At 42.9% G+C, this 26,869-nt stretch overlaps 1 protein-coding gene across 1 annotated transcript in view; it reads right to left on the reverse strand.

Annotated features, from left to right (window-relative positions):
• LOC310929293 (latent-transforming growth factor beta-binding protein 2-like) overlaps positions 1–26,869 on the reverse strand; it is a gene marked incomplete at both ends in the record, with an annotated part of 118,933 nt that overhangs the window by 79,170 nt on the left and 12,894 nt on the right. The window contains one exon of the mRNA XM_083892015.1: positions 21,229–21,490. Within this exon, the coding sequence (XP_083748141.1) occupies positions 21,229–21,490 (262 nt within the window). The remainder of the gene's footprint in view (positions 1–21,228; positions 21,491–26,869) is intronic.

A 26,869-nucleotide genomic window follows, 5' to 3' on the forward strand; every position in this document is an offset into this window, starting at 1 on the left:
CCACATTCCTGCTGCCAATGGAAATGGGACACTTTAATGAAAGGGAGGGAGGGAAAAGAAAAGCAGTTTGATAATAGTCTCTCTCTCACGTCATCCTTTCATGAAAGTCCACCTGTAGAAGTGACAGCTGCTGACCCAGATCCTCCATCTAAAAGGGCGAGTCCTGCAGAGAGGAAGTGTCAAACAAGAGGTAAGGACACACGAATGAGGCGATACGACAGGGTTTTTCCAGTGACACCTGGCCCCGCGAGCATCCTGCCAGATGTTTCTCTGTCTTACTTTCAACGGCAAAGTGACTTCCTCCCAGCGTGAGGTCAGGGCTGCCCTCAAATCACGGGGCAGCAGCAGCAGCAGCAACACGGAGTTAGCACCAAATTAACTGCTGTCCATGTTTGATGTCATCATTAGGGAACTTCAAGGTCCTTTCCCCCCCCCCTACGTCTACCTCGTTCTGGGCGACTTGAAAGCAATTTTGCAAGGTTTGCAACAAAACAGATGGAGATCAAATTATGATGTTGCAGCGAAGGGTTATTGAGAACAATAAAAGCACGGTGAATTTACAGCAAATTGTCCGTAAGAATTTATCCGATCTGTTTTATTTCCAAACGTGTCTTCACAAAACGTCAAATTGCACGGAAACAACTGCGGTTCGAGATAAAGCTGCCTCTGAACTGTTTCGATCATCGATTAATCGGTCTTAAAACAAGATTCATGATCGTTTTAGCTTCTTAAATGTGGATATTTTCTTCGTTTATTTGCTCCAATTAACAAAGAAATCATTAAAAACTGTATCATTGTGGTTTGTGGTCAAAACAAGACATTGGAGAACATTGTCATTTCCAGGTTTTTTTTGGACCTAACGACAAACTATCTCCTCTGGATGTAAATCCACGACCCCACAGGTTGGTACGCTAACATCTGTGAACGTCAGTAACATCTGTGACATCACAAAATGTTCATCTCCCTGCACTGGAAAAACCGAGGAAAGAGAGGGAAAGTGTGGACTGATGAGGAAACCACAACATTCCTCCACTTGAACTAAAATAATCGTGGTGAAGATGCCGTGTTTCTATCATTAATGATTTACAAATTGTTACCCGTTGGAAAATGTATGACATTTGAAACCCCAGTCCTTTTTTTTAGTGTTACAGTAGTTATAATCATTGGATCAGTTTTTCCCCTCAACCTCCTAAGCTCATGAATTATCACTTTCTCATCTCTAAAACCTGATAAAAAACACAACAATTTTGGGCTTTATAGAGAGAGAGAGAGCTACCGACACTGTGTGCTGACAAACAACAGTTTAACTCACTCAAAAACCTCATCGTGTCAACATGTCTGGGGAATGGAGGAGGCATATTCTTGAACTGGACTCACAGAGCAATGTTGTGCTGGTTGTGGCTCCACGGCCTTGATGTTGGTATCAATCGTCAGATCTAACTCTTGGAATAAAAGTGTATAAGAATATCTACTTTGACTTGGTTTAGAACATGACAAAATATGATTAGTATGTCGTCCAAATTTGGCAAAATTTGACATAAAGTCATACTACAGTATGTCGTCTAAAATATGACAAAAAAGTCCAAAACAAATTTGTCCAAAATTTGACAAAAATGTCATACTAATGTATGTCGTCCAAAATTTGACAAAAAAGTTATAAAAAAAACAAAACTCCAAAACTTGACAAAAACGTCATACTTATGTTGTCCAAAATTTGACAAAAAAGTTAAAAAAATAAAATAAAATTGTCCAAAATTTGACAAAAAAGTCAAACAAATTTGTCCAAAATTTGACAAAAACAATCATCCTTTAGTATGTCGTCCAAAATTTGACAAAAATTGTTAAAAAAAAACTAACATTTTCGAAAATTTGACAAAAAAGTCAAAAACAAATTTGTCCAAAATTTGACAATAACATTATACTATGGTATGTCGTCCAAAATTTTACAAAAAAGTAATATTATAGTATGTCATCCAAAATTTTACAAAAACATCATATTATGGTATGTTGTCCAAAATTTGACAAAAACTAAAAAAACATTTTTCAAGAATTTGACAAAAAAAAGTCATATTATAGTATGTCGCCAAAATTTGACAGAAAAGTCCAAAGAAAAAAAAATGATATTTATATTTCAAGTTCACAGAACATATGTTCAATAATTACGTTCAAAGAGGGAAAAACATTCTTGTGCTCTGCTGATAAATTTCAGTCCAAACACTTGATCAAAGCGTGGCTTTGTTTGATAGCAGCAAAGGGAGGCGTCCACCTAAGACACACAGTCACTGGCGTTGTCCACTCATACTCATCATTATTCATTTCACATTTTTGTGGAAAGCAATTAGGGAGCAAACCTAATCACATTTGTTGGAAATTACAAATCAAAGTCCTGGCCAACGATCTACGACGCCGCGCATGAAAAACGTCCAAAGCATCAGTGACTTGGCGCTCGGTTACACAAGCATTGCGTTACAACAACGCGTGATTATTAGACGTGTGAATGACAGCCGACGCCACTTGACCCTGCAGATGAGTTCTGGAGCACAAACAACGCGGGAGCGCGAGCCAGGACAGAGCTCAGGAGGACGCTCGGGGGGGGGGGGGGGAAACAACAAAACCCTCAGATCTTTCTGATTCTGCTGTCATTAGGACTTTTTTGAAATTTGACAATTTGGCAAACGAAATGCTGAGGTGTTCTTTGAAGTTTTGATCAAAGTGCGTGAGGTGCAAGGAAAATCCATAGTGAGGATTTTTGGAAAACACCACTTCCCATTATCATCATCCCAGTGTTGTTTCGGTCGGTTGCCAACAGGGAGATAGGAGCCTCACGGATACACAGGGGGAATTCTGTATTTATGTGATGATCCTGTACACACACACACACACATAGAAGCAGTGACCCAGATCTTGTGGAAGTGTTTACATCTTAAACCATTTGCTTAGCCCACTTGGCCAGACTGGACCATTACAGTGTTTATGTGAACGTATGGGCTACAGCTGACTCACTCACAGCTGAGTCTCTGTGGTGCTTTCACTGTCCTCCGTCTCTATAAATCTACACATAAAAATAACAGTAGAGCAGATTAGCAAACATTTAAAGGCGCCATATGTAAGAATGTGGCCAAAAACGGTTACTACATTCAAATTCAAAATACCGAGGTCTTTTAGGTTTCGTTCTCTGACGTAACTGGCAACCCGTGGTTGCTCGGCAGCTGAGACACTACTGACTGCAATGACTGGTAGACGGCGGTAGGTGGCGCCACATGCCAAAACATGATTTCAAAACGTAAACATAATTTGCAGTCTGCAAAATATTTTTTTGAATGCAAATATTTTGTCTGTACTGTTGTTGTTGGTGAGTTCAGTTTGTTATATGAACATTATTCCTGAGTCTCTGTGACATATTAGGAGGATTTTATGAACAGTTGCTTTAGATTTATTACATAAATATTACCTTTAACTCAATGTACCTCTTTGGTCATTCTTTTGGAAAATCCCATTAGCCACGTAGAGTCAATTTCAAAATGGCGCCATTTCCCACCATCTTTTACATCAGAATTTCATTTCCTGGGCCGATTTATGTGATTTTGGTGTCAAATTTTGTGCATATTTTGTACATTATTTTAGAAAAATATGGCAAAAAGAGATATAAAAAATGATTTTTATCTATCATTTGACACCAATATCACTGAAATCGGCCCAGGAAATGAAATTTTGCTGTTTTTTCCACTTGTGAAAGATTTTCCTGAGAAAAATGCAATAATCTGCTCTACTATAAAGCATATTTATATATTATTTATTCAAATGCCAAGTAGGTTGAGACAAGCTGATATTAATTTTGTTTTCCAGGATTCCAAGTCTACCTTGGCAAAGCTCACTTTTCATTTTGATTCGTCTGAGAAAACCAAAAAACGTCGAACCCACGAGTAACGGATTGGATTGTTTTTGGCTCACGGCAGCAAATGCAAAAATAAATAAATAATAGACTGATATGAAAAGCTCGTCTGGTGGTTGTCTGAAGACATTTTGGCTTCGGAACAAGACTGTCTAAACACGAGCGTCTGACAGCAGGCAGAAGTGTCTGAGCATCCCAGTCTGGGATCTGCACACAAACACACAACTCGACAACAGTTCCCAGCTTTGTCGCTCTGTCCCGTCACAGTCCACTGACGTTGGACTACACATGACCCTCAGTGTGACTGCGACAAGTGGCAAACCTCCGAAATCCCATTATCCAGAGAGAAAATCAAGTCATTATTTGTTTTAATTCTCTTATTTCGAAATTTTTTGAAATCATGAGAGCGTACCAAGTGTACCAAGTTTGGTTAATATCGTAATAACTATGTGCGACTTAGACAAGATAGAAAAAAATCTCAAATTTAGCATTTAACGCAATTTCGGCCACTTTCTCTGGCATCAAAAACTTCCAAAAAATTCCTCAAGAAACTTTGGATTACGACCCAATACACTCACCTAATTTCGTCCAAATCCAACGACTTTTTTCTGACCATGACCCGACTCCTGGGGGCGCTATAGAGCCCAGGGGCTACAAACGGGTTTGTGCCCTAGGCCACTACCACATATTTTGCTGACCCGAACTCCGTGCAAAATTTCAAGAGTTGTGACCGAGTTTGACGCAGCTAGCTCAAACATGCTAGGACAAGTTTGTTCAAATGTGTAGACTCGTCGCTTTTGTTTTTCCAAAAGGGGCGACTTCGGGTTGGGCGGAGCTAATGAAAGTACATTCAAAATTTCTTTGGAATCATGAGAGCAACAAGTTTACCAAGTTTGGTTATCGGAATAACTATGGGCGAATTGAACACCATAGAAAGTAATACAAAATTTTGCATTTAACGTCATTTTGGCCAACTTGGCACTAATTAGGCTACTTGGTCAATGGGTGAACTAAAGTTAATGGTATTTAGAGCAAGTGTGACTCAAAGTCTATGTCCTTGGCTGTGCACTTGGGTCTGTCGACGAGCCGCCGCCGCGGTCTAAAAAAGCGATTGCATCTGTGAAACAATGAAAACGTTGTACTGCTTAACCACTGCAAGACGTGGAATCACAAGTTTTTCCGGGACAACGAGAACCGTGCCTCGCAGAGTTTACGGCGTGTTAGAAGAGGAACAAACCAAGTGTTTGGATACAACAAAAGCACACTGGGCCCCCGTCCCGAGACTTTTTATGTGTTCCCCACAGAGTGTTGTAGCACAAGTTACACGATTTGTAAAAGGAAACAAAGAACATGACCTCCCTAATATTAGGAACAGGAGTTTTTACAGCTCTATGCTGTAGATTTTTGCGTCCGTCAATAATAAGAGAGATGCTTTTCTGCAGCAAAGGCCTCGACACGACGACACATCATTCTCCACATTTCACAGACGAAATTGAAACTCGTCCCAGGAGGCGATATCCAAGAACATAAGCAAAGACCTTACACTGTCATTTTTGGTGTCGTCCAAAACATTAACGACGTTTTAGCGAAGAAAACATTCCAGATTATAAAGATACGATCACTTCCAAGTATGACATGATTACTTTAGAACAGCGCTATTCAACTAAAATTTCCAAAGGGTCAGCTTTTCGGAAGGCTGTCCAGCCAGTGGGCTGGTCAACCCCTGCACTACTATTTTGTGTTGCATGTACAATAAACGGATACAAATATATACAAAATGTTATAAATTATTTAGCACTAGTTTTGTGCAAAAAGGTCACAGTTACAATACCACCAACATTTGGGTATAACTGTCACAATTGGCTCTTACAAAACTAGAGGTAACAATATAAACAACATTAAAGGTGCCATATGTAAGAATGTGGCCAAAAACGGTTACTACATTCAAATTCGAAATACCGATGTTTTTTAGGTTTCGTTTTCTGACCTAACTGGCAACCCGCGGTTGCTCGGCAGCTGAGACTCTACTGACTGCAATGATTGGTAGACGGCGGTAGGTGGCGCCACATGCCAAAACATGATTTCAAAAAGTAAACGTGATTTGCAGAGAGTAATATTTTTTTTAAATGCAAATATTGGGTCTGTACTGTTGTTGTTGGTGAGTTCAGTTTGTTATATGAACATTATTCCTGAGTCTCTGTGACATATTAGGAGGATTTTATGGCCATTTTGGCAGAAATATATGTAACAGTACCAATAATATTCAGGTACAACTGCTACAGTTGGTTCATAGTGCAAAATATTCTGGTACATACATAGGCTGCCTACAATCACAGCTGTACTAGTATTTGCCAAAAAGGGACGCAAAGTGTCACAAATCGTTGTAAAGTGTTGCAAAGTGCCAGAAATAAGCTTTTTAATAATACATTCATTATTTATGGGTTAATGGGCTGCGGGCCGGTCCAAATTGCTTGAAGGGCCGGTTCTGGCCCCCTGGGCCTTAAGTTGAATAGCCTTGCTTTAGAATTTGACAACTCACTGGGAACTTTAGGGCAATTTTACTTTTCAGGGCATGTTTTCCAGTGTTTGATGTAGCGCTAAGGGCTCACGGGCAACAAAAGGGGGGAAAAGGTTAGTCCAGAATTTGGTCAGTCTTAACGACCGTGGTGTATTTTTAGGAGGTGAAAAAAAGTCCCTGTTGCATGAGAAATAATTAATCCCTTCTTACCCACCCAGTCAACGCATCAAACCATCTGCAGCAGCAGCAGCAGCAGCAGCAGTGGTCAAACCCCATTGTGGTCACACATGTCATTCCTCAGACTTTTTAACGTTGAAAAAAACGCCCATTTATTCATCCTTCACCACCAAAATCCCCCGTACGTTTCTTTCAATAATAAACCCTGAGGTTTGATCCTTAGCATAGTACCCAGCACGCACGCCTAACTTCAAGCAACAAAGTCATCGAGTCAACAGCACCGTGGTTAAAAACATTTAAGTCCGACGCTAAATTACAGCTTTAGTGGATGTTAAACCTCTGCTCATAAACGTCTCAACCTGCAGTCTTTGGATTTTTCTCACAGCTTGTTTTTGCAAGATAACGACGAGATTGAAGCTTTTAAACGCTGAATATTATAGGACGGATGTCCATGTACTACCACCGACTTATTAGCATGCTTATTCACGAGTGTTCATTTTAGGATTATGCTAGTGCTGGCATGTTAATGGCGTCAACGTTAACGCACGTTAGCGCATGACGCATTCAGTGACGACTGAGCGGAAAAGGCCACGCGTGACGTCGTGTTTACGCGCCGCGGCACCGGAGTCCAGGCACCGTTTACCAGTTAGCTACGTTAGCTGCATTAGCTCCTTTAGTCTGTTTACTAAACGAAAAGAGCAGCGCTACAAATAGTGCGTATGTCTGCCTCTGTTTTTAAAGTTTAGCGTTACTTTAGCGACTCATTTTAACTCATCGGGAGTCACGTAAACATGACGTCACTTCTTTTTATGGTAATGCGTCATGCGTTAATGTGCGTTAACGTTGAAAGATAAAACCCAGCACTAGATAATGCACATTACTGCTGCAATTATTTGATTAAGTGATTACTAATCTATTACTAAATTATCTTCATAAGCGATTAATCGGTTCAAGTGTTTTTTTTGAAGAATAAAAATGTGTTTTCTGGTTTTTCAGCTTCTCAAATGTGAATATTTTCTGGATCCTTTGCTCCATATAACAAAGAAATCAACAAAACAAGACATTACAGACCCAAACGATGACTCGATGAATCAATTATCGTGAAAATAATCGCCTCGTTGCAGCCCTAAAGCACACGACTCCTCATAAAACAGTCGACTGACGCGCTCATTACTGAGCCGTTTCCCCTGCTTTGATAAACCAAGTGCTGGCTTTGGCCGCAGGCGTCACTTGACCTGGAAATTCAAGGTCTTAAAATCCCAAATAATTGAATTCTCCACTTAACTGAACATCAGTAACAGACGTCGTATTTTCTTTTATCTCCAAACAAGAAAGCATACATGGGAATTCCACGAGGGGAAATGCTATATGGGGACACGATGCCAAACGCGAGCTTACCCAGACACTCGGTGTTGGATAAATGCGGATCCTTTTACCGGTGAAGAGATTCCAGCTCGAGTATAAACATCCTCTCATGCTGAGCCAGGAAAACAGGGTGTGTGGATGTCTGTGTTGAGCGCCAAATGGCATGAAAATATGAGTGTAAGTGTCTATACAGTCCAGGTTTTAGTTTGGTCATCAGTCTGGTTGGCCAAGAAAACAGACTTTTTCTGATTGTGCCATTTGATATCCGAATGTCACAGTGTGAAAAATACATAAAACTCACGGAAATGTGACTGTAAATGCTTCAGATTTGTCTAGAGCTGAAACAATTACTCGATTAATGGATTATAAATTTAATCGTCAACTATCTTGACAATCGGTTTGAAGCTTTTTTTCATGATTAAAACTAGCACTAGGGCAACGCACGTTAACGCATGTCGCGTTTCCATGATGACGGACCGGAAAAAGACGCGGGTGACGTCATGTTTACGTGCCGCGACACCAGAGTCCAGGCACCGTTTACCAGTTAGCTGCGTTAGCTGCGTTAGCTCCTTTTAGCGCCGGTTAGCGCGCCTACAGTCGAACTGGAGCGGTCTGTTTATGAAACTGTAAACAAGGTGACGTTTTTGCATGATTAAAACTAGCGCTGGGCAATAGGTCAACACATGTCGCGTTTCCATGGCGACTGACAGGAAAAAGACGTGCGTGACGCCATGTTTACGTGCCACGACACCAGAGTCCAGGCACCGTTTACCAGTTAGGTTCCGTTAGCTTCGTTAGCTGCGTTAGCTCCTTTTAGCGCCGGTTAGCGCGCCTACAGTCGAACTGGAGCGGTCTGTTTATGAAACTGTAAACAAGGTGACGTTTTTTTCATGATTAAAACTAGCGCTAGGCAATAGGTCAACGCATGGCGCATTTCCATGGCGACTGACCGGAAAAAGACATGCGTGACGCCATGTTTACGTGCCGCGACACCAGAGTCCAGGCACAGTTTACCAGTTAGCTGCGTTAGCTCCTTTTAGCGCCGGTTAGCACGCCTACAGTCGAACTGGAGCGGCCTGTTTATTAAACGGAAAGCGCAGCGCTACAAATAACCAGAACACTGCATATGTGTGCCTCTGTTTTAAAAGTTTAGCGTAACTTTAGCGACTCATTTAAACAACCCGGAGTCACGTAAACCTGACGTCACGCGTCGTCACGGAAACGCGCCCAGCACTAATTAAAACCAGATTTCTGATTGTTTTAGCTCCTTAAATGTGAATATTTTCTTGTTTTCTTTGGTCCACATAACAAAGAAATCATTATAAAAATGGGTTAGCTTCGTTTCCTGACATTTTATGGACCAAATTATTACGATTAGCCCTTTTGTAGTGGGTGTATACCTGCGTATCATGTAATAATCGGGACACTTCAGATGATGGATGGTCAGAAAAAGTTCCCACTGCGATTATAATCCCCCTTAGATTAGCGTAATTCCCCAATCAATTACTAGGAGTTGAAAAGAAAAATATGTTAATATTTATTCGATTATATATATAAAAATGTGGGAAAGTTAAATCTCGAAGGCTGGCCGCCACAAAAAGCAAATATTCAGTATTATTAAACGATGACAGAACAGTCGAAATATATGATGAAATTCGGACTAAATGTTGCCAGCTTTACTATAAACAAGGAAAGTCACAAGCGCTTTAATGATAAGCTGCTTTCTCCTGGACTCGGTTCGTCACGCATGAACGCACAAGGCCAAACATCAGTGAGTAATTAAGGCCCAGTCGTTCTTTTGATAAAAATCTCTACTCATTATGACTGGGATAATTGTGGGTCCTGGCAGAGAATTCCCCCCCCCCCTTGTGAAAATCTGGGTGTGCTGAGAGGCTTATCGCACCAGCAGCCACAGACGCTGGACTAAATCATGTTCTCCGTCTGGATCGGGCCTTTCCAGGACTCTTGTTAGCAGCAACCAGGGTGACGTGAGTTACATCGGCGCTGGATTGATTCAGAAAGCTTGTTTTTATTCTCCTCCCGGGTATTTTTTTTTTTTTATTAGCGCAACAACAAGTCTACACTGGAAATGTGAAAAATATATTGTGATCGAAGAGCTAAGCAGACAAACGGAGAGATTTGATTTAACGGCTTTAACAACTGCTGACATGAAAATAGATTTTGACCTGTTTTACGACACATCGCCACAAGGCCAAGACGTGAACTCGAAACAACACGTTGTGGTTTCCAGGGGGCATTCGCAGTCGCAACCTGTCTGTTTTCACCTCCGCATTAATAAAGCGGGGTCTGAAAAAGACACGACTGAGGCAAAACCGTGCGGTCGCTGTGGTTCATGGAGGCCCAGAATCAAAATGCCCTGAAGGCGCATAGACTTGAGAGGTCACTGGATACTCTCTGGTTTATTGCAGTTGCTCTGATCATTCGCTTAATCAAACGCCACAAGACAGGCAGCAGGCAGAGCCATTACAAAGTGCTGACTGAGACTAGAAACCTTCACGAGTCGGTGTCCTGTGTCAGCCTCCACGTGACAGTCAGCCAAGAGACAGTTTTTGACCTAAAAACATCAGTTTGTAAATTAATAAAAACAATTTTCGTTCTTTTTTTTTGGCATGCAATGCCAAGAATTAACGTGACTTAAATAAATTACAGAGCAGACAGCGCCTGTAGAGTAGACTGACTTATATGAAACGGAGTCAGGCCGGGGTTTTTGTGTAAAATTCCACAGAATGTGATGTTATGCACCCTACCTATGAGCCTCAGGGTTACAACACTGCCAAAGCAGTAAGTAAGTAAGTAGTGTGTGAGTTTGTAGTTTGTGTGGAGTCTGCTAATATTGTACACAGCCTGAATACCTGATCCGTCAATCCATTATCTACCGCTCTATCCTCCACCAGAGGGTCGCGTTGGGCAATAGGCGGGGTACACCCCGGACAGTTCGCCAGTCCATCACAGGGCCACATATAGAGACAAACAACCACTCACTCACACTCTCACGCATACGGTCAATTTAGAGTGACCAATTCACCTAAACCCCCATATCGTATGTTTTTGGACTGTGGGAGGAAGCCGGAGAACCCGGAGAAAACCCACGCACACACAGGGAGGACATGCAAACTCCTTGCAGAAAAGCCCTTGTTCCGAAGTTGTTCCAAACGGGGCTCGAACCCAGGAACCCGGGTCTTCTTGCGACACCAACCGTGGGCCCAATACCTGATCCATTAAAGTCTAAAAAGGACACGTTCAAATCTCCACATCCAAGCGTCGGACAGAGTTTCCTCTAGAAAAAGCATATTTTTTTCACTCCGGTATTTTATTTTAACATCTTCCTCCAGAACTTGGCTCATAATCAAGTCCTCACCAGGTCAAAAAAAGGGCTGGGGTACCCAACTGGGAGTTGGGTGCCTTGCTTGTTGAACACACTGCTAATTCAAATTGGACACTTTAAATTGTAGTTGTGAGTGTTGTGAGCCCTATGTCAGCTGGGATTGGCACCAGCGCCCAACGCGACCCTCGCATGGAGGATAAAGCGGTAGAAGATGGATCTTCCTCCAGACCTCCACTTACTTACTACGATCAATACGTTTCTCCACATTGTGCTTGTCTTTTATCGCCTTGTTTACAGTTTTTCGTACAAAGCCCCCAAAGACCCCCAAAGTGTTGTTTGGACTTTATGGGCTCCATAAGTTTTGGTTTCTATTACTGGGGATTTTTATGTGTAAGCAGCCACTTGAAAAGGAACTTCTTACCCCAATTTATGAAGCTACATGTTGACATATCACATCTGCAGAGTCTGAACAGTTCCTTTTCTGCAACTTCAACGTGTTCTTTGAGTATCCATCCATCTTCTACCACGTTATCCTCCACCTATCCTGACCTATGGTCCATTTAGAATGTCCAATTTTAGTTTTTGGACTGTAGGAGAAAGCCAGAGAACCCGGAGAAAACCAATGCACATATGGGGAGAACATGCACACTACATGACGAAAGGCCCTTATTCCTTTCTGGGCTCGAACCTGGGTTTTCTTGCTGCAAAGGCAAACCACTACACCAACCCTTTGAGTATCCAAACTAATTCTAATTCCTGATTCATCTTCACAATCCCACTAAGACGAGCGTACATGATGGATTGTTGTCATTAAAATGTACCAGAAGTCACCAAATACCTTCTTCTTTTATGGCAGGGGAACTCATACAAATCATCACCTGTGGCTCCCAGGACTCACTAAAATTGGAAAAAAACGTTCAACACCACCGCAGTGTCAACAAACAGTCGTCTCCCAGCACAACACAGATTACAAGAGAGTGCACCAACAAAAGCATACAAAGCAAAAAGTTTTATCCCAGTAGGCCAAACAGGAAGGTGTCCAACGCTAAGTGCGAAGTTAACCCTCTTTAAACCGAGGTTCTTGGTGTGTGCCCCGTTTGTAAACGATGGCCCAGTGCTCGGCCTCTCATAGAAACAGAGTGACTGATGCACGAGCCCCGACTGCTAATTTGTGCTTTCATCACATTCCCCCCAATAACTGGGAGATGAGCCTGATGGATGCATTCTCCATCTGCCAAAGCCCCCAGAGCTGGAGACTGGACTGCATCCTGGACTTAGGCACTCGTGTCTTCTATAACCGCTGTGCTAGTGTTTGTGACTCCAACAGCTGCATCTCTGCACAAGCATGCACGACGAGATGGATTTGGCCGCGTGTGCCACAGGGCTGCTGGCACTACAGCGCAGACAGTGTTTTGGGGGGGGGAGTTGGGATGGAGAAAGAGGCAGTGAGACATATCTTGTCCCACGCCGAGCGCTGAGTTCTCTATGGCCCTTTGTTCCCTCTGGCCTCGCAGGAAGCCAAACACTCATGGGGCTCATTTGGATTCATATTTTTAGAAAGCAAAAGAACACACCAACTCTTCCCGGGTCTGCCTCGCTCAACGTTTAACTACGACACAATCTACGCTGTATTTACATTTAGACGAGTGCAGGGAACGTTAATGCGCTAACGGCGGTTAACACACGGTTATCGCGCTTAACTTTTATGTTTTACGTGACTCCCGATTGTTAAAATGAGTCTCTAAAGTAACAGGTCATTTGCAGCGCTGCTCTTTTCGTTTAATAAACAGACCGCTCCAGTTCGACTGTAGGTGCACTAACGGCGCTTAAGGAGCTAACGCAGCTAACTGGCAAACCGTGCCTGGATTCCTGTGCCACGGGCCGTAAAAAAATGGCGTCACGCGCATCTTTTTCTAGTCGCTAGTCATGAAAACACGTGTTGCGGTAACATTGACGATCAAATTCACTTTCATCGTCCTTGAGTTCCCCTGAGGACAGGGCTGCCTCCCCACAGCTGAGTCTGCACTTTTTCCGCGTTGACGCAGTAAGAACACAATGACGCTACGCAACCGTGACAGAGGATGTCCACGCTCCGAGGAGAAAAAAAAAGGTGCTATCCATTCGTGCGACAAGTGGAAATGCTCACCCGAGGTCAAAGGTCAAGTTTGTAGCACCAGCACCAGCCAACGTAAACATGCCTGCGACACACACATCGAAAAGGCAGTGAACCTGACCCCCACCGTTCAAGTTCATTACCAAGTGGACCCACAAATCAGCTCCGGACATATGGTCGCACGCCTGGTTTGGATTCCTATTCATGTGAGAGGAGCCTTTCGCCTAGTGAGTTCCCGTTTGTCCGCACGTCTTCATGCTTTGCTAGCAGATGAAAAAAGGAAAACGTGAGTACGGTCGCGTTCGTGTTCTCATCGAGCAGTAAAGCAGATTGCCAGGTGGTACAGTGGCAGAACTTTCCCAGGGCTCGGATGTTTAGAAGTTCATTTCATTTTTTACAAACACTCGTATCCGATCAAAGGCAAAAGACATGAAGAGTATTATGAGATGGAAAGCTACTGTGGGGTTTGGGCTAATTTATTATCCTCTCAACTGAGTTATGACAAAGCTGTTGAAAGTGAATTTCCACCCCTGCCTTTTAGCGTTTATGGCCATATTTTACTCAAGTGTTTCTTTCGGGCCAAGATCTTCGGCGATGGTTGCGATGAAGAACGTTTGCTGATGACTGTGAAACAATATTTCTGCGCAGGTGCTGAGGTCACCTCAAGGATTTCTGACAGAGGCTCCTGTCAGCGCTGGGCCGTGTGGTTTGTCTGTAGTGGGAGTGAACACAAGCAGTGATCCATGATTAACATGGAGAACTCCCACTATGACCACAGTTTCCTCTGAGAAGCAGCTGTGTGGCCATGTGCAAAAGCCTTGAGTCAACAAGCTGCATAACCACCAAGTCCTATTACTCACTGGGCAAACAGCGGGTCTGATATAAGCATAACAGTTAATGTGGAGAAGGATGTATGTATCACCCACTTTGCAGGTCTTTTGCGCCAAGTCACTGGGTGTTTTTATTTTCCATCAACATCCCAGTGCGTTACTGGGCGTGTGACCTCACTTTGCGACCGTCCCTGCAGCAAATCACCAATAAAACGACATCTAAGCATCAATTAATACGAGTTTAATCGTCGTCCATTTCGTTTTAGGATAAGCCGAATCAAAATGTAATAAAACAACTAAACCTTATGTCAAAGAAAAGACAGTAAATGGCATTAAAGGTATCATGTGATGAATGTGGCCAAAAACGGTTACTACGTTCAAATTCAAAATACCGAGATCTTTTAAGTTTTGTTTTTTGACTTGAACTGGCAACCCGTGGTTGCTCGGCAGCTGAGACTCTACTGACTGCAATGATTGGTAGACGGCGGTAGGTGGCGCCACATGCCAAAAACATGATTTCAAAACATAAACATGATTTGCAGTCTGCAAAATATGTCTTTTAATGCAAATATTTTGTCTGTACTGTTGTTGTTGGTGAGTTCAGTTTGTTATATGAACATTATTCCTGAGTCTCTGTGACATATTAGGAGGATTTTATGGCCAGTTGCTTTAGATTTATTACATAATGCACCTTTAAATATATAGCTTTAGTCATTTCTGTTTGCTCGGATGGAAAATAGGTCTCTGTATTTCCACTTTTGACCACAAACTTGAGTGCCTACTCAAAGTTATTGGATATTACGCTTAAAATCAACATGCTACCGCACTTTGCACGGTGAGATTAATCTAAGTTTAACAGTCGGTGGGTCTGAAAGCTCGTGTTCTGTTAAACCGTAAACGAGAAAAGCACACTCGGATGACGTCGTTGATGAAGTGCCAGTCGAACGGTGGGAAACCGAGGGTGGAAAATAATCCAGCGATGCTTCAGTCGTCCCCTTTTCGGTGGAATTATTTCAACAAAAAAATTACATTTTGATGTTTATGTAATCTTTGGGACAGTCTTTAGCAGCCTTAGAAAGTGACTATCACCACTTTGCCCAGACAATGTCTTACTTTCAAGGATTAACTTAATCGTTACGTATGAGCTTCAGTTCAAAGATGACGGCAAATTGAGCCAAATGCAGTACGACTGTGTCTAACAGCTGTGCGACTGTTCTTCAGGTATGTGCTGCCAGCTGTCCTGACTCTCATTATATAACAGACACCAAAAGAGACAGAACCTTATGAGGGACGACCTGCATACTAACACACAGTATCCTCCATTTCCTGCCAATGACTAATGTATTTATTTAAAAGGATTCATATAATCAGTGGTGAATATTATCCACGTGTTAGGGCCCAGAGTTCGATATAACGACGAGGGTCCGTGCTGCTGAGGACAGCACTCATGGGAAAACGCTGGCTTTACAGTACAGTAAAACATATTTGTTCCACAGCAAACATTAAAGGGAGCAACCCGTTATTTATTTGCAGGCTACACATCGGTGCAGCTACACATACATCCGTTGTGTCTATTTTTAGTTTTTTTGAGTTTAGATCCCACATAAGAGACAGCTGAGACCTCCGGGGACACAGCTGAAAGGGTCAGAGGAAAAGGTGGAAGACCGGGGGACAGGAATACAACAAGATGGAGTATGGTATGGTATGGAGCCTTGTTCCTGTCCCACAATTATGCATCGAACAGGAGGCGCCTCATATGTTTTGTCCATCCCCAACGAGACTTTTTAACCCAAGACTGTCACTGATAAATGTGCTGGAGCCATTCGGTAGGACTATTTATGAAGCCGTTTAATCTCTAAAATAACATTTCATAGTGGGGGGACGAGGCTGACAGCATGTCTACCATCAATCAATTTGAACAGAGCAGAATCCCAGCGCTCAAAACAAGCTCAAACTTTTGGAGGGAAGGATTTGTTCCAAAAGGTTTGGCCCATATAGATGCAGAGTTACTATCGTCAAGGTGTTGTTGTGTATTAAGCTAAACTCCCCCAGATTAGTGTCATTTAGGGTTAAGAGTAGAACATTTTTGCACTTCCACCTCCAAAAAAACCCAACCAAAGACAGTGTTTTTATGCCCATTTATGCTAGCTAGTTCAGTACAATGCGTCTTGGGCTTCAATGGACCTCTCTCTAAGGCCCTGGTATACTCGCGCCTCAGGGTCCTGTAGTATCTCACTTCACCATCGGGTGGCGGCACAAGGATGCAGGGAATAGGACGCATACCTAGCAAAGAAGAAGAGAACGATGCTACAGCTCCCCTGGACACGACTGGTTCACAGACGGAAGGCCCGTCGGGCAGGGGAGTGCCAGCCGGTTCTTGGGTTGCCAGATCGAGGCTTGGCTGATTTCTTATCCAAACAACGTTAAAGTCTGCACTGCACACACTGGTACCCTTAGCAAGTCAAGGTCAAGGATGAGGTCAATCGACCTCATCAACTGACATGTCTTGACATTGTTTTTATGCCCATTTATGCTAGCTAGTTCAGTACAATGCTCCTGGGCTTCAACGGACTCTCTAAGGCTCCGGTATACTCGAGTGTCAGGGTCTGGTAGTATCTCACTTCACCATCGGGTGGCGGCACAAGTCTGGATGCAGGGAATAGGACGCAATCCTAGCAAAGAAGAAGAGAACGATGCTAACAGCTCCCTCGGACACGACTGGTTCACAGACGGAAGGTCCATCGGGCAGGGGAGTCAGGGGAGTGTCGGCTGGTTCTCGGGTTGCCAGATCGAGGCTCGGCTGATTATCCTTGGCGATATCGCTTGCATTTCTTACCCAAACAACGTTAAAGTCTGCACTGCACACACTGGTACAGTTAGCAAGTCACCTGCCACGTTTGAAGGCTGTCAAGCGACCTCATCAACTGACATGTCTTGCATTTGTTATGCAAACGGAGTAATTGTCGATACAGTACACACTGGTGTGTTCTTCTTCTTCTTCTCTGTAATTTCTTGCAGGCTTTTGACAACGGTTGCCAAAGTAACTCACGCACACATCGAAGGAACGTAAGGGCAGCATCTGTCTATAGTACTTTCTACATGTGTGAGGGGTGGACGTGCCTCATTCAGTGATATAACTGTCGCATTTCTACCAATATCGCTCAGATTTCTCATCCAAACACCACCAAAGAATGAATGAATTTGGCCTCTTCCAGTTTAGGCTAGAAAACGTCTTTGAATCCTAAACAACACATCATTTCATTAGTGAGCTACTGGGTCAGGGAAATATAAAACATGGCTACTGTAAAGGAAGTGTATAATGATTAAATGCATGTAAATATTATGTAATAATACCATTAAAGTAATGCCAAAGCAAACACTGAACAAGTCAGACATTACTTGCAACTAAACAACCCTCGCGTTTCTCAATGTCTGATCAACAAAGCCCGTGTTAAGCAACACATACTTCTTCTTTTTTTTGGCTGTGTGTGTGTTGGCCTGCGGAGAAATTAAATCAAGCATCGACTTCCCTGAGATGTTGACAAACCTCTTAATAATCAGCTGCAGACTTTACACTTTTCCCCCCGTCTGACGCCTGCTGTTGTGCGCTCAGCGGGGGCTTCGGTTACAAACCACAGCTGACTGGACACTGGGAAAGCAGGCAAAACTGATGAGAGACTTCAAAGCTGGTCAACCGCTTTGTCTTTGCTTTCGACAGAACAATTTGCTTTCTCGTCGGATTGATGTTCTCTCTTATTATCATTCTTTCACTCCTCGTCCGCCTCATTCCTTCTCTACACTTATTCTTGTTCTTGGCGCCACTTGACAGGCCGGGCCAGTGACGGGGCGCTCTTGACGTAACGGGCCCAGTCCACTCCAAGAAAGACTGGGTGCTGGATGTACGAAGTGGCCTTTGCTCCCTTAATTGGAGGCAAATGATCCATGTGAGTCTCAGGGCCAATTCCAATTCCTATCTTAACCCTCAAGCTCAACCCTTAATCTTAACTGGCCCTCAAAACCAAGTGTTGAGGGTTATTTTGTCACTTAGAAATGGGACACCCCTTAAATGCAGATGCGTCTTCAGACTGTAGGGGGCAGAATAACGCAAAACCTGTGTCCAGTCTGTCGACTCCAAAAAAGAAGAAGAAGAACACATTTACGTGACGATTATTTAGTACGATCCGTTTGTCAGTCAAGTTATTAGGTTGTCAGTCAGTTATAAGATGATACTCATACAAATACCACAACCACGGACATATTCAGCTGACAGTTACCACACACCACGGCTTATTGAAAAGTAAACCATAGCAAACGATCGCTTGTCCGCACCGGCTGGCTATTGACAAAAGATCGTAAAATAAAAATAAACGTTACGCAACAATGACGTAAGTAATCCATAATATGGGCCTAAACTAAGATAATACAATGGTTTTCATCATTTTCATATCTCTATTAACAAAGAAAATACTTCATTTGTAGCGTACTCGTTTCGCTGCTTTCGGCGCCATCTTTGTTATGTGGATACACGCAAAGCATTCTGGGTAGCCCTTGCTCCCAAGGGTGGTCTTGGAGGAAGAGACAGCCCTTAAATTTGCCCCTCAACTTAATTTTTCTGAGAATCGGGACAGCAATTGCACTAGAGGGAGCGCGCATTTTTGAGATTGAGGGTTAAGCAAGGAATTGGAATTCACCCTCAGTGTCTGTCCCCCCCTCCCCCCCTCCCCCCTTTAATTGAGCTTTGGTCTTATCTCACTATCTGACTTTCACTCTCCGTGACCTCACGTTGCTCGTGCTTTCCCCTGGCTTTTGCAAAAAAAAAAAAAAAAAAAACAGTGGAAACCTCAGCCTGACACACGAAACCGAGACTCTCTGCGTCTTCCACCACTTCTCCACAGGGAAAACGTCACACCCCTTAAAAGATCATCCTCGCGGGGCCAAGAGAATGCAGAGCATTTGCGTTGGTTCGAGAACGCGTGCGGAGCATCAACAGAGTCGAATTCTACTAATGTTTAAATTAGGACGTTTTTTACAATTTTGGCAGCGGTTTTATTTTGTCCTGAACAATTTCAGGGAAATCTCCCAAACTCGTAATTGGATTATCCCTAAGCTGCATGTTTGGAAGTTTTGCACCACAGCGGGGGGAAAAAAGCTCATCCTGATTTTGCAAACACTTAGTCACTTTCAACAGTCATAGCACCAGAGCACCGGTGACTCAGGAACGCCGTCTGCTGCGTACAGCGTCGAGCCGTTAGCCGCCTTTTTGGCTCTCTGTTGCCCGCGTGTGACTCAGGGCGCAAAAATGTCCTGCGAGTCAAGAACAAAGAACAACATATGGATAGCAACTGTGCACTCCTCAGAGGCCTTGTATTGATTAGTGCGTTTACTATGCCTCCAAGATAGACATTTTGGGAATGAGGATGTAGAAAAGTCTTTCATGAATCATCTGCCAGCACACTCTGAAGATTTTTTTCCTACGAGCTACCACAAACATGTGGACGGCTCAGCCAGCTTAATTTCATAAGCAGCAAATAACACAAGGGCCCTTATAATTAGCAAGAGGAGCACCATTAATGTCAGATGGAATTGAGAACGCTCAAATGGCCTCGGTTACTGAGACGACAAACTGGTTAAAAAAAAAGAAGAATTATGACCTCAGTCGACAAATAAATTGCGGCTCGATCACTAACTGTAAGCAAATTAGAAAAATCACTGGAGTCCAGAATTGAATTGGACAAAATAAGCCCGAGCCTGTGAGTAATAACGCTCCATCAAAAAAGACTCCCGGAAACAATTACGCCCTCCAAAAACATCTCTGATCAAGAATACGGCAAAGTAATTAATCAAACCTCCCATAACAAAAAAACCTTATTTTCAACAACTGGAACTCAAATAAGTCAAGTTTGAGCCAAGAATCTGTTGAGCCCGTCTGCTTAACGGTCTTTGGAGAGTTTGCCGAACGCATTGAAAGACGATTTAGTCGGAGCGATTATTAGCTGGAGTGATTACAAAAAAACAAACGGAGACAAAAAATAATCCAGAATAGAACAGTTTATCACTTCTGTGTGGTATAAATCACGCTATATTTTATAGATTTACCCTCATAAATGATCAAGCGTGGTAGTAATGGAAGTAAAAAAAATGACTTATTTTACACATAATTAGTTTTATATAAAGCTCATACGAGATGTAACGTGTTATCTGATTTGATTTATGTGTAATGAATTACTGCTTTATTAGCACAGCGTGTCAATTTGTTTTCCGACAGTGAGCGAAAACGTATTATTAACACGTGTTCTACACGTCAATGCGCTCCAATAAAACGATAACAGTGTGAAATTAAGACTTTTAAGACGATTAAGACGAACTGTTACGTGGTAAATTCCTTATATGGACTTACTGGTGTTGCGTGTGTGCTTGTAGGTCACATATTCAGCGTTGTTGAGTCAAAATTATGATTTTATGTCACATTTTTAGTCCTGATATAAAGTAGCAATAATGGTGCAGAAGTTACAAAATTAGAGCGTTTTTCTTTATCTTTTTGCTCATAAAAACGAGCCAAATTTGCCAAAATTCAATCTGATTTTAAACATTTTGAGTACTTTTTGTTCAAAATTGATTTTTTTTTTGTCAGATTGCCTCGGTTGGGCTGGAAGACATTCTATATCTATCTATCTATTATCTATCTGTGAAGGACTTGTTTATACCCATCCTTGTTTGGCAAAGCTGGTAAATCTAGGGATTCCAAAATAATAAAGTCGTTTATAGAATGACTCAAAAGTCTCTTGGATCTTTCCCATACAGTATTGTATGTGTTGTACTTTCCCATACAGTATTTTATGTGTTTCCTAGACAATTATTTTGTAAATTTAGAGCCAATATCTTTGTCTAGTAAATATTATTTTTTTTTTTCAATTTCTTTAGTTTATATAAATAATTTCATTCCTAATTTTCTTCATTTGTTGGGGAAAGCACAGCTGCGTCACTTACGCGGTGTGTGCCGGCTGCCTGGTGGTCGCAGGTCGCGGCGTCTGACCCTTGTTGACCTGTCTCTCCGAGGGCCTCCTCCGCGCTTGGTCTCTCTGGAAGGGGTTGGTGCCGGGCTGCACGCGCCTCAGCGTGCCGCCGTCGTGGATGTACACCTGCTCCGGCGCCGCCTCCTCGCAGCGGGCGCCCTGGAAGCCCGAGCGGCACACGCAGGTTTGCGGGCGGCTGCAGGAGCCGCGGTTCTGGCAGGGCGGCTGGCAGTCGGCTGTGGAGAGAGAGAGAGAGCACGGGTTTTTCAGCAGGATCATGACGATTTGACCCTCGCCTGATTGTATGTAGCAGCGGAACGGCGTTCCTGCTAATGCTCCTTCATGGTCTCCCATGATCGCAACACTGGGGCTCACTCTAACTGGCATTAGTTTCACTTTTCAAGCCCTTTTTGTCTGTCTCGTTCAGCAGCGACTCTGGAGGCGCTGTCATGTTCAATTTCTCCTGAGTCTTTAACCGCCGTTTTTAGTTTAAATGTAGATCACTTACATTAAAGGTGCATTATGTAATAAATCTAAAGCAACTGGCCATAAAATCCTCCTAATATGTCACAGAGACTCAGGAATAATGTTCATATAACAAACTGAACTCACCAACAACAACAGTACAGACAAAATATTTGCATTAAAAAAAATATTTTGCAGACTTCAAATGTTTTGAAATCATGTTTTGGCATGTGGCGCCGTCTACCGCCGTCTACCAGTCATTGCAGTCAGTAGAGTCTCAGCTGCAGAGCAACCACGGGTTGCCAGTTACGTCTGAAAACGAAACCTAAAAGGTTATTTTCGGTATTTTGAATTTGAATGTAGTAAGCATTTTTGGCCACATTCTTACATATGGCGCCTTTAAACCCTTATCCAATTTCCCATGGAGTAAAGCCTTACTTTAGTGCTGCAGGCCAGTGATTTCTTTTAGAAATACCGTCACTTTCACTGCTTTTCCAACAAAAAAAAGTAATAAAAATGAGAGAATGGGGGAAAACGTGGTCATTGAGGCCAACGGCGACAAACTCACACTTCATCAAAGAAGCGAACGCCTGCAGAGCTATATGTTTTTCATCCGACGAATAAAAAAAAGCTGAGGCGTTCTATATTTTAAAAGACGAATGTGTGCATAATGTTTATCAATAGTCTGCAAACGCAGAACCAGAGGTTATTTCATGGTCGTGGAAAAACAAAACCGCTATGACTACCTCATAAACTCCCATCACGCTCCAAATGGACTCTGCCAGTCGTCTATGGCACACAATTCAAAGTCAACAAGCTCTCGATCTTGTGACAGAAATGTATGTAGTTTCGACGGCACTCGAGGATTTACGACATTGTCCTCAAACAGTAAATCAGTGGGGGTGTGGGGGGGGGGGGGGTGGAGGGGGGGTGTCTGTGGTGGCAAAAGCAAACACGCGGCACTCCGTCAACAGCGCTGTGGAATGCTATTGACACAGATGCTGTGGACGCCGACGGACGATCGCAGACGGGAAAGGGCTGCTGCCACTCGGCTCTTTGTCGGGCTCCCCCGCCGGGCGAGAACGGCGGTCTACCTGCGGCACGCATTTCCTGTTCAGACTCCTTCAGCACCGATTCGTGTTTCGAGAACCATGAGCTCACGACTGCAGCGAGAACATGCGTCAGTCTTTTTATTTCCACAGACATAATACATGCAGCCAAAGTAACCTCTGTACTTTACCATTCAAATGTATGGGGTCACTTAGAAATGTCCTTATTTCTAAAGCACTTTTTTTTTTGCTATGAATCTAACATTAAATGATTCATAAACACAGTCTATACTGTGTTTCACTCTGACGTAACTGGCGACCCCGTGGTCGCACGGCAGCTGAGACTCTACTGACTGCAGTGATTGGTAGACGGCGGTAAGTGGCGCCACATGCCACAAAACATGATTTAAAAACATAAACATGATTTGCAGTCTGCAAAATATTTTTTTTAATGCAAATATTTTGTCTGTACTGTTGTTGTTGGTGAGTTCAGTTTGTTATATGAACATTATTCCTGAGTCTCTGTGACATATTAGGAGGATTTTATGGCCAGTTGATTTAGATTTATTACATAATGCACCTTTAATGTGGTAAACGACTATTCTAGCTGATTTATTTCATGATATATTTTCATACACTATTTCGATGAAATTGGTGGAATTAAGTGCCTGATATTTATAAAATTGTATATGTTTTGGTTTGATTCAACACCAACAAAGATACACTACCGTTCAAAAGTTTGGGGTCACTTAGAAATGTCCTTATTTTTGAAGGAAAAGCACTTTCTTTCCCAAACATTAAATGAATCAGAAATTGTTAATGTGGTAAACGACTATTCTAGCTGCAAACGTATGGTTTTTAATGGAATATGTACATAGGTGTATAGAGGCCCATTTCCAGTGTTCTAATGGTACATTGTGTTTGCTAATGGCGTTAGAAGGTTATTGGACGATTAGAAAACCCTTGTGCAATGATGTTAGCACAGCTGAAAACAGAATATGAATGAATAAAAATCATTATTTCTAACCTTGTCAATGTCTTGACTATATTTTCGGTTCATTTTGCAACTCTTTTGATGAATAAAAGTGTGACTTTTAATGGAAAACTATGGGGACCCCAAACGTTTGAACGGTAGTATATATACAGCAGAGTTTACGTCACAAATCGACACCCGGCGCGTGACACGGCTGATCCACTGAGTCACAAGGACGTATTTAAAGCTTAAAAGCAGAACAGCAAGTTTGTCACTTTATTATACGAGCAAAAAAAACTTGTTTTCTTAACGGTCCTGCGGCGTTTGCAGGAATGCAACACAGACGGAGCCCTCCGTGGCTTTTATATGTCATGTGTGGATTTGTGGGGGGGTTTGCACAGTTCACAGTTCAGGGGGTATAACTATAACACTCCCTTGGCAGCGCTGTAAAGAATTATGGACCATTAGACAGATCCTGTAATCAATACACACCCCATCATCCCTAACCCATCATTAACATACACGCAGGACAGCTCACTCTCAGTTTGTCTTCCTAAACCAGGAGTTCAGCAGCTCCAGCTGCTGCTGTGTCTGTTTATGCTGCAAATGGCTCTTGCTGGGGCTTCATGTGCCACATGTTTTTCTAATTGCTACCATTGACAAAAAAGAAAAGAAATTGGGGAGTTAGTACACAATGTCTGGAGCGGGAGATGTTTTTTTTTTTGTTTATACATATTTTGTTTGTTTAATCCTCCTTAATAGGAAAAACGACGGGACAAGCACTGGGTCGGATTCTTCAAGAACAAGTTGCTTTTATGTTTTTTTGTGGGCGTCGTTTCAGGAGAAAGACACTAAAGTAGAGAAGACAGTGGCTTCGCTGGAAAGCACCGCTCACACAGCCCCATAGACAACAATAATACATCATGGCACCCTGCTGCTTAGAGACCATATGGAAGTGGTTGGGATGTGATGGGGGTTTTTTTTGGAGGGGGGGGGGGGTTTCGGGGTCTCACAGAGTCGGCGTCGCAAAGTTGCGGGCGCACAGAACTCCTCCACAGACGGCGTGTGGCTCGTTTTGGAATCTGGGAGTTTTTGAGCCAAGAATAACGTACACGGCGTCGCGGGTCATACGTGGGTTAACAAAATCCCCGACCCCTAAAAAAACAGAGCAGGAGCGGGAATAAACGCTCCCGTTTGGTGCATTCGCGTCACAGACACCTTTCGTTTGAGTGAAATATTGCTCTTGTAAAAGAGGAAAAAAAACAAAGCCTCAGTATCTTCTGTGTCCGATTAGAGCAGGGGTGTCAAACATACGGCCCGTGGGCCAGAACCGGCCCGCCAGAGGGTCTGATCCAGCCCCCGGGATTAGTTTGTTGTTGAAATACTATACTAAACTACCTGTGTGATGTGTAAATGGTACATTTAGGGATAATATTATTGTCATATTTGTCAAAAAGATACTTCATTAAAAGTAAAACAAAAGGGAAAAAAACTTGTTATTCATATGTTATTATGCTATTATTTTATTGGTCCGGCCCATTTGAGATCAAATTGCGCTGCATGTGGCCCCTGAACAAAAATTAGTCTGACGCCTCTGGATTAGAACAACCAGAGGCGATTCTAGAGTCTGTAGGGGCCCTAAGCAAAAATTCCTAGGGGGCCCTAAGCAAAATTTCCCAGGGGGCCCTTCCTTCCAACCAGTGTTCATCACCATTATGTTATAAATAATCTGACACCAACGAAAAATGTATGAGTTCAAAATATTTTTTTTTTTCCTGAAATGAAAGAAATAACAAGGGAAAACCTTGTATTTAAAAAGTATGTGAAAATATAAATGTAAAGAACAATAAAATACTGTAAAAAGCTTTTAAAAACATATATAAACTGAGTAAAAAAGATATGCATTACACTGTAAATAATCCTCTTCATTTTCCAACTTGCAGAACGATAACTTCACACAGGTTAAAGTGAGGTGGGGCCCCTTTAGGGAGGTTTCCTACTGAGATGTCATTGCAAATCGCCCATTGTTGTTTAAGGGGGACGGGGAGGCGGCTGGTCACTGCACATTTCAGTATAAACAGCCCTCAGGCTCCGAGTGTCGGGGGGCCCCCTATCAGCTCCGGGGCCCCAAGCAGTTGCCTGCCTTGCCTGTTCACAAGCTGCGCCTCTGAGAACTACGGAGAGAGAGTTTTAATAATGGAAGCATGCCCGGCTTACAGTAACCGCAGCAGACCTGAAACGATAGCGTTTGCTCTGGCAACCATGTGGAAATCACATGTCGTCAAGAGATTAACACTTCTCCTGAAAATGATTAACGCTTCGAGGCAATTGCATTAACTGCTCAATAGAGCAAATCCTTGCTTCTTCACTGGAGAGCGACGCGGCGAACCTTTCCACGAGCCTCGCGCACGACCCCGTTTCCCGTTTCTCGGATCGTCATAATCTGAGGTTTTGTACACACAATACTGCGATAGCCCAATCCTACGTCATTTCTCGGTTTTATTTCGCTCTTGCTTCCTATTCGTCTTTGCGGCTAACGAGCCTTTTGTCATATTCTATTAAATTCTAATCTCCCGAGCAGCTCACAGCCTCTTAATCTCATAACGGTATTCAGCCTGCGTATAGTCCTTCCCCAAGATCATGCTTTCATTATCACTATTATTTTCCACAATGTCAGGTTTCCCCCTTGTATGCCTTTTGACCCATGTAAAGCGAGGAGGTTTCCGCGCGTGTGTGTGTGTGTTATCGCAGATATTGGTTTCAAATTGCTCTTTGCTGAATGAAAAGACTATAAACATTTGAGAGAGAGAGAGAGAGAGAGAGAGGGGAAGGTGAATCTCTGGTGGATTGTAATGGACTGGAAATGAGAGTCCGGTGAGCGCAGTGGCGACAAGACTGGCAGTTTTCCTCGGACACACACACACACACACACACATACATTCAACGAGCTTGCGATACACAAGAGACAAAGTATGAACAACCTCAATAAAAGCCTCAAGGTTGTTATTAATGTACGAACAGAATTCCTTTTGTGAGCTCGTAAAAAAAAAAACGTACGACAAAGTGCAAAGCAAATACTGCACTATTTTGGCTGCCAGACATTTGGTATTTGGTGTTTTTCCCACACA

The sequence above is a fragment of the Microchirus variegatus genome, assembly GCF_963457635.1.
Source record: "Microchirus variegatus genome assembly, chromosome: 7".
NCBI lineage: Eukaryota > Metazoa > Chordata > Actinopteri > Pleuronectiformes > Soleidae > Microchirus > Microchirus variegatus.